The sequence below is a fragment of the Juglans regia genome, chromosome 1 (genome assembly GCF_001411555.2).
Source record: "Juglans regia cultivar Chandler chromosome 1, Walnut 2.0, whole genome shotgun sequence".
NCBI classification, from domain to species: Eukaryota; Viridiplantae; Streptophyta; class Magnoliopsida; order Fagales; family Juglandaceae; genus Juglans; species Juglans regia.
Genome location: NC_049901.1, coordinates 43,764,431 through 43,774,301, shown reverse-complemented (window position 1 = coordinate 43,774,301; position 9,871 = coordinate 43,764,431). Strand labels below are relative to the sequence as shown.

Here is a 9,871-nt window from a genome sequence, read left to right as displayed (position 1 = left end):
GGTTTAGGTGTGAACATTTTGCCTCAAAGTAGACGTTTTATGTTTTTCTTTAATTGCTATTCATCTTGTATGATCATATTCGATATAGTTCTGGCTTGTTACCCTGCTTTGATAGGAACAACACTGAATAATAACCCTTGTATCCACATATATTTGTGCCTGTGGATAGGTTGAGAAAGGGGGAAAAAAATGTTGTCATTTACACTCTTTTAGGAGGCATCATGTGAAACTCTTGGACCCTTTTGTTTTCAATGCGGCACTATTTATAGGTTCTATTTATCTAAGCTTAACATAATGAAATTAGTGGACTATTAACTGTTCAGTTCTTTGTTTAACTACTCTTGAATGATTTAAACATTTGTGAGTTATAGGATAATAAGATATAAAATATTCAAACCTGACCTTTTATCCATTTTCCTCTTTAATGTATTTTCCTGTTTTTATTTCTAATATATGTAATTATATTTTTGGAAAAGAATCTCATGTTTGATAGCTGATATTTTTTTATGCAACTCTTCATACTGCTATTTTAATTGCCCTCTTACCTATTACTTAATATTGCAACTGTCAAGAACTACTCCCTTATAATTTTTAGCCCAAACTCTTTCAAGGAGTTCATACATTTAACAAAAGCGTTTGCATGCATGCGCACACACAAAACCTTAGTGGTTTCAATCATTTATGATGCCTGCTTAGCAATCTATATACTGGCTCCCAGATCATTGAAACTGTGGATGGTGTTGCGACTATATGGTATAGAAAATCTGCAATGCTACATAAGAAACCACATCAAGTTGGCTCAGCAATTTGAAGTGCTTGTTGCTCAAGACCTTAGATTTGAGGTGATCATATTCTTCACAAACTTGTTTGATTTGATATACTTCCTTCATCCCATTATATAGATTATTTGCTTTTGTTTTGCACTGTCCCAATATATTCTTCATTAGTATTTCAACGTTAATTTATGCAGCTTTCTATGATATATCTTACCTGATTTTTGCATACATTGTCATGAATTAGTCGACAAAATTGACGTGTGCAGATTGTTACCCCTCGGATATTTTCATTAGTTTGTTTCCGCCTTCTTCCTTCTCAAAATAGTAAAGACCATGGGAATGAACTGAACCATCACCTATTAGACACAGTAAACTCAACTGGGAAAGTTTTCCTTTCTCACACTGTAAGCTTATTCTTCTTCCTTGGACATTCAGTTTGTTTTTTGTTTTTTTTTTTTTTGTTTTTCCCTCTACTTTCTGTAGAAAAAAAGAAAAAAACTTATTTACATCCGTCTGATGATTGCACGAGTTGAGTTCATTGCTTGTGTCGTGTACATCCATTATATGCAGGTTCTTTCAGGTAAATACATACTACGTTTTGCGGTAGGAGCTCCATTGACTGAAGAGAGGCATGTCACTGCAGCTTGGAAGGTTTTGGAAGATGAGGCCTCCGCCCTTCTTCGAAGTTTGTAGGAGAGGTTTATCCATTGTAATCCATTATTTGATGCGCTTGATGACATCAATTTTTATGATTTTTTTTTTTTTGTTTGGTCTCCTCTTTTCTGCTTCATTCCTCAAAACATGAACTTACATGATTACTTGCTGTAAACCCATTATAATTATAGGAAAATTCTTAATACTTTAATATATATATATATATATATATATATATTAAAGTACTGTTTGCAAGTAACTGGGCTTCAGCTTCAGGGTAACGGTGGATGGTGGTTGGGCCTTTTTAAGTGAGCAAAAGCCTATGTGATGGGCCTTTTAAGTGAGCAAAAGAGTCTAATATCAGATCTGCACGTACAACTGCATAAGCAACATATATATACATATATATATATATATATGTGTGTGTGTGTGTGTGTGTGTGTATTAATGCATACACAAGTGTCCCATATATGTATGGAAATTATCAGTAAGCTGCATAGATGACAGATGTCTGAAGATTGTGACTCATATCTGATAAAAAAGCATCCATGCAAAGGGAACGTATCGTGCATATATGCAGCATCATGTAATCCTTATGGGACCAATATCTGTCATTCTCCAAAAGGATAATTCTTTTTGTGCCAAAACCAAAAAGATCAATGGTCATTAATGTCTAGTGATAATTGAAATATACTTCATGACCACGACCAGAAACAAAGGATCGACGAGGTGGCCGAGGAATCGGATAAAAAAACATGCATGTATATATATATATATGACCAAATCAAAATAAAGAAATATCAGAAATTAATATATATAGTGATTGATCGTATACAAAGATATTGTCTCTTGGCATGTCCTGCATGATCCCAACTTCTGAGGAATAAGATCCTAAATTCCCTGGGGAACAAAGACCCGAATATTCAATTTTGAGTAAGGATGAATTTTTCTATTAATTTTGACATATTCCAATGGATCTGGCTGGCTAGCTAGCTAGCTTATCTGCTTGTTATTTATTTAATATATAGTTCGAGTTAATTTTGTGTTGAAGACTTGGCACTATGAGGAAAAAGGATTTTTTCAACATTCAAAATCGTCGCAAATACTTCCAATAATCGCTCAAAAATCGTGAGTCCATTGGCAAAGACTTGGCCATATATAGACTCACTTTTACCTGATCATGATGATCCGATGCTTGAAATTAACATTCAATATTGACCAAATTGGCAAAACACTAATTATTAATTGAAAGAAAAAAGAAAATATGTACAAATTAAAGAAAATAATTATTAGAATATTGAATACAAGTTAGGTAATGCATGCGGCGGCCAAAGAGACACATGTCCTAAAAGGCTTGGGGGACCATATTTCATCATCCAAATTGATCGTGTTCATGAATATATATATACAAAGATTATATCCAAGTTGGGGGACCTTTGAAATAATATCTCAATTCGATCCCAACTTTCAAAATAGCATCCCGTTTCGTGAAAATGAAGGTAGAATAATAAAAGTCCATTCTTCGTTCTGACCACTATTTAATTTTGTGAGAAAATTAAGAGGAATTTTTGTTGGAAATATTCCTAGCTAGCTAGCTAGCTAGGACCTCCATCTTATATAAATATATATATATATATATATAATATATATATATATATATATATACCTTTATATTCTATCTGTGACATCAAGCTAGCATATATGATTCGAATTATGCGCCATCCCCACAAGAAAAACACGTTCTAGAGACATGCAAAAAATTCCTCGCAAATATATATATATTTATATAGATGTTCCGTACTGTTGGACCGATGATTTAATCAAAAAAGTGGACCGATAAGTACAAATTACGAATGAATTTTTTTTTCTTTTTTCTTTTAATTATTTTTTACACATGAATTTTAAATTTTTTAAAAAATAATAAAAAAAATTTAATTTAATAATATTCACTTCTTTAATTATTAAATAAAAAAATTAAAAATTCAATTAATTACTTTTATAGGTTAAACCTAGCATGTTCTTGATTAAGTTTGGAGTGCAATAAAATCTTGGCTCATGATTCGGTCGGGAATTCAAAGATCAGACAGCTAGCTAGCTAGTACATGCAAGAGAAAAAAGAGGTTGATCTGATGGAATTAATTAAAGACCATATATATATATGTGTGTGATCACTAACATGATATATAAGCTACACACATGACTCGAGAACGTACATGATATATCAACAAATTATGTGGTCTCCCAAAGCAACCGACATGCATTCTTGCATGCTCACATGACTCTTCGCCGCAAATGTTTCAGCAGATAGAATTTGATTCTTTAGAGCGAGCTGTCTCTTCATGAGAAGTATACCCAAATGATCATTATCTGAATATATATATATATATATATATTTATATATGAAATAACACGTACTTTGTTTTGGCATCGCCTTGGGCAAGGAAAAGTAGTAATATTTGCACAACTTGGGATGCATATATATATATATATATATATATATATATATAAGGTGCATGCTTCTTATGTCATTGTTCCACTAATAATAATATTGCGGCATATCCAGTCATGCAAAGCAAAGCAAAACCCAGTGGGGTGTGTGTGTATATATATATATTTACGTGAGTCTCATATATATTTAATTTTTTTAAAATGATTGTACGATATTTGTACACTCACGAGTCACGACTGTAGATATTATTTCTCTTAATATTAATATTATGTTTTTTTTTTTTTTGGATCATAAGCTTGATTTTTGTATATATATATTTTTTATCTATTCTTAATCATAATTTTTTCATCGATCGGTGAAATCCGCATTAGTTTTCTTCAAAAAAAAAAAAAAACTTCAAGAAATATATTATTGTAGTGTCCTTAATTAATTAGTATATATAAACTGTACTACGCGTTGTCCTTAGATCTAGACTCTAGTCTCGACTCTGCAGATCTTCCGGCCGCCAGCTTCCAAGAGGCATTTTGGACTTGCATGTACGCGGAGGATGCAGACAAATATAAGTTGTCATTTCTTACCAAATTAATATTCGTGGATCTGTCACAACATGGGGCCGGCCGGGCTTGGGTCCTGCAGTTGAAAGGAACCTCTCCCATGTCTTTTAGCAAAAACGATTAATTAATACAGAGAAAACAAATATCATCACTAGCTAGCTTGTTGATCTTTATGCTAGCAGCTAATTCGATCGATCTCAGTCATGATGATCATGAGTATCCTCATCATCAATTTGACACCATGCATGCATGCATGCATGCCAATATATAGTAGTAGTACTACTGATCATCGATAATGTTTTCCAAGTACTCATCAATATATCATGACATCTTGTTGGAGTGGCTGGCTACCAGAATACATACATACATACATACATACATACATATAGCAATACGTACGTACTACTAATATTGCCATTGACAAAGTTCATGCGGGCATGCTTGCGTGAAAAAGAAGAAGAAAAAGAAGCAGAATCTTAGCTAGAGATAAGGTTAACGTGCATACGTACGTAGTAAGAGTCAGTATATATAAGTAGTCCCCGGAGAAAATGCCAAAGCGTAATGTCCCATTTAAAGCATGCATCTTAACTCTTTGATATTGCACCCGAAGACGTCCGTACATTGCATATGTATATATATATATACACGCCAGTTTGTTTAACTAAGATCCTGGCCGTGATGAGAAAGTCACGAGCAAATATATATATGATGAAGAGGACAAAAATAGATCGATCGGTACCACTACTTGATGATCTGCAGAATATATGTGATGGAAAAACTCTTGTGACTCGACGATTTTTGTTTTTTTTTGGTGTTGAATTAATTAAGCTGTTTGGCTCGGAAGAACATCAATATTTGCACGTTGCAGAGAGTTTAAAACCCCACCTGTCAGAAACAGTACCAATAATTGAGATGCCTACTTTTCATGCTGAGAAAAAAAAAAAAAGTAAATAAAAATTAAACTGTATTTAAATATTAAATTAAATTAAATTGAGGTGATAAAATATTATTAGAATATTATTTATTATTATTATTATTATTTTGAGATTTAAAAATTTTAAATTATTTATTATATTTTATATTAAAATTTTAAAAAATTATAATAATAAATTGAGATAATTGAAATAAATGAATCAAATGAAGCTGCATGGAGCTAACGAGGGTATTGAGGAAATTTTCAGATAACGATGATGAGATCAGCTGTCCTCCTTGCGTCCAAGTTTACGTGTCTCAAAGGTTTTTGGTACGAGCAATGTTACATAATTTTTTAATTTTTATATATCATATTTTTTTTAATTTTTTAATATTATTTTTAATATTTTTTTGAGTTTATTCTTTTTAAAGTAATTTAATTTTTTTTTATTATTCATATATTAAATATTTGATAAAAGAAAAAAATAATAAAAATTAAAAAAAATATAGTATGTGAAGATTGTATAAATAATAAGAAGTTGAGTAGATTTTTTGTTTTGATATTGAAAGTGATTTCAAAGTTTGTAGGTAATGTCATATACATTTATTGGTTATGTATGTGTCGTATACTTTTTTTAAAAGGAGTGGACTGATTTATTATTAAAAATTTAATTTTTTAATGTGATTGAGTCTCATATTTACTCACATTTAAAAAAAAAATACGCGACGTTTGTATACTCTATAACTCTAAATATTATTTTTTATTTCTACATATGTTAATCAATTAGTTCTTATATTAAAAAAGAAAAAACTGATCAGATCGATGAGAAATATCATAATTATGAAATAGAGATGTTTTTTTTTTTAATGTATTCTTTTGATATTTTATTGTTCCAATGGGTTGAGATCATGTCATGTTTGAAATTGCCAAAATACTTTATATTTTATACTAAATAAATGATATATGATATATAAAAATAATATTTAAAACAACATATAATATATATGTGTGTGTTACAAAAGTCGTGACTCTTGATGAAAATCTTTGTCTGCATGATGTTTCCACTCATGATCCACTGTTTATATATATATATATATAAATATATATATATATATATATTATCTTTGTTCAGAGAAGAAGTAATATGACTTTTGTCGTTGAAGTAGTACTAGTCTTGATAAGAACGGCCTCATGAGTTGCTGCACGCCACATGTAAGAATACATACTTAAATTAGAGTAGCGCTACAGCTATCGGAAAGGGTCCTAATTTGGGTTCAGAATAGTTTTTTTTTTTTTTTATGTATTTTTTAATCATCATAAATATTTAAAAATAAAAAATAAAAAATTCACAATATTATTAAAAAAAAAATTTAATCATTATATATAAAAAAAAATTACCATTCGGGATATAAATTTGGATCCTAAATTCGAGATCCAAAGCATTTTTCCTTAAACTATATATATATATATTAATTTGATTTGAATATATATATATATATATGTCCGAGATCATTCTCATCATAAAAATGCATTAATGGGTACTGGTAATTAATTGTGAAATTCCCAGTTAAGAATCTAGCTAATTAATTAGATTCAACAATATATACGTGACCATCTAGCTAGAATATCAGCTTATAACTGGATGAAAATAACTACGTACAGTAGTCAATTTAAATTTTTTATAATAGTAATTATTAGTAATAATATAATTAATGATGATGATGATATTATGAATTGCGTTAACTACATGTTTCGCATATTTTTGGGCTAAATTCTGACAATTCAGGTCTTTCGAAATGGGTCTATAAAAGATGAGAAATATGATAACTAGGAGAGGGCAGCCATAATGCTGGAAGTCTTCGATACCAAAGTTAGTAAGTATACTTGGAAATTTATAAATAAGTGAAATAATCTAGGGATAAAAAATGCTCCCATGGAGTCTGCATCCTTCATATTGTTTCCTATGTCAGAACCCTTTAATACAGTGTGACTCTACGATGACATCATTAATGTGGCGTGTAGTATGAACAGTGGTGTTATTAATGCGGCGCGATTTTTTGATTTCCTTCTCCCATACAATATCTTTGGTGGTCTGTAGATGTCTTTCCTATCAGGAGATCAAGAGTTCTCTACATATTACGCATACTATGCGAACAGACACTTGAGAGCTGAACACTACTCAAGAGGCCTTCAAATCGACAAGTCTCGTCCCTTACAGTTTCCTCCCTCCTATAGGTTGCATCCAGAGGACTCTATCCATGTACCGAGTTGGAAACTTTGTTTGTTCTGGAATGGACATTTGGTCTTAATTTCTTTAACTTTCATTCACAGACCATTTAGAAGAAAAAAATTTCCTTACAGATTGCATTAAATAAATAAGTAAATAAAAATAATAATAACTAGCTCAAGCTAGCTGCAACATCTTTTAAAATGAAAATAATGCATGTAAAAATCTTAGTTTCATGACGTACCATGTACGTCCACTTAGTTTATATTTGTGGTACAAAATTTTTGGTTGAATCCTATTTAATTATCTCAGTGACTTGACATGCATTGATCAGCTTACTTCAGCTAGCTTTTGTCTCGAAAGTAGTACTAATTAATTATGTCATTAGCTATTGCTCAATATATATATATATATATATAGTATTTATAAATTAATCATATAGTACTTTAAGTTCCTTTATAAACTTTGTAATTTACATATTATAAATTGACATAATTTAATATGATAAGTTAAATTTTAAAATAATTTTTACTGTAAAATAGATCTAAAATATCATATATATATATATATCAATTTAATTTATAAATTTATTTTTATAAAAAATTATTTTATGGCTCATGTAGCACTTCCAGTAATAAAATGCATGCATGGAAAGAGAGTTATTCTTTTTCTAATCCCACTTATTTTTTAATATTATAGAAATTGGGACATGACGATCATGAACTGGTAAATGCAAAGTACTTGTGGGTGGGTGCATGATCACTACGTACACTTTCCATGTTGATTTATCACTTTTGGATAAACTTATAAAAAAGAAGGGAAAAAAAAATGAAATTAGTGCTATACGGAGATTACGTACGTAGCGTCTGAATGCTTTATAAAACTTTAATTTGGAGTCTATTAATAAAAAAACAAAAAGCTCTTTCGATCTTTTGGTAAGCTAGCGCACAAAAACTATAAAGTTCTTTCGTTGATATGTGAGACATGATGTCAATGCCTACGTACATACAACATTATTAACAGTATCACAATATATAGAAATGTTTTTTTTTTCTTTTTATCAAATATTTCGTTTTAAAATAATCATTTTTATTATATTATTTGTGTAAATTTAAAAAAATTATAATTACGAGACGAGACGTTACAAATATTTTTATATTCAAATGAGACATAAATATAATTATATAAATGATTATATATCTATCATTTTCTATGTCATAAAACATCAAGGCATATCCAAAAGCACAATTCTAGTTCCCATTTCTAGATCATCTTCTTGTGGGGGGGAGGGTAAGATGCCAAAGACTCTTTTTTATATAGTTAATCAAATATAACACTTGTCTTCAAAATAATTGAGTTTTATTCCTTTTAGATAAGCATCTTTAAGATTCAAATTTTTCTATATACATAAAGTAATCGAGAATATTAAAAAAAATTACTAGACTTTGTTTGGATAGTAAAAGTGTTTCATCTCAATATTATAATCTTTTCAATTTTTTACATAAAATATAATAAACAATTTAACTTTTTCAAATCTTAAAATAATAATAATATTAACAAATAATATTCTAATAATATTTTATTCAACTTTTAATTTTTATCTCAACTCACTATCCAAACAGCACTTAAAATAATTGACTTTGCTGTGTATATTCTGCAAAGAGTCTTCATGAAGCTTCATTTTTCTTTTAATTTCTTATTTCTTTTTGAAAAAATAATTTTAGAGTAATAATATTTACAGTCATAGAGTATACAAGTATCACGTACTATTTTTGAAAATAATAAGTAAATATAAAATTCACATAAAAAAATTAATTTTTGAATGAACTCCACACTGTTTTAAAATAGTGCAATTGTATGAAATAAAAATTTATCGATCAAAAAATCGATGCATGCATAAGTTAACTCAATGAGTAGAGGGTGACGTAAGTCTTTGGTAAGATTCCTCTTATCCAAATTCTACCATTCTTGTTGCATTTCTATAGTGAAAAAATCCTCCCAACAATGTTATATATTTCTAATATTTCCTGCTTCTAGAAACATATGTATGTGTTTTGCTTTAGGTATTAATATTCGCTTGCGAAAAAAAAAAAAAAAAGTACAGTTGGTGAGGATTGGGGCCGGATCCTTACAATCATCCCAAAATTTCCAAACAAGAGCACTGGTATTGGACTCATCAAATGAGTCCAATCTTTAAAATTTAATGATTTTAACTTTAAATTCTTGACATTAGATTCATCATATGCTCAAATGTCAAGCTTTTAGCTACAGTAGATTTCTCTTCATCTTCAAATTTGA

General features: G+C 29.6%; 1 protein-coding gene across 2 annotated transcripts in view; it reads left to right on the top strand.

Moving 5' to 3' along the window:
* LOC109020549 (tyrosine decarboxylase 1-like) overlaps window positions 1–1,644 on the top strand; it is an 8,601-nt gene extending 6,957 nt beyond the window's left edge. For both annotated transcript variants that reach the window (XM_019003040.2, XM_019003039.2), the window contains 4 exons: window positions 1–7; window positions 719–842; window positions 1,043–1,180; window positions 1,347–1,644. The exon at window positions 1–7 is cut by the window's left edge and continues 58 nt beyond it. In XM_019003040.2, coding sequence (XP_018858585.1) covers window positions 1–7; window positions 719–842; window positions 1,043–1,180; window positions 1,347–1,469 — 392 coding nt within the window. In that variant the 3' untranslated portion in view covers window positions 1,470–1,644. The remainder of the gene's footprint in view (window positions 8–718; window positions 843–1,042; window positions 1,181–1,346) is intronic.
* Window positions 1,645–9,871: the final 8,227 nt, after the last annotated feature.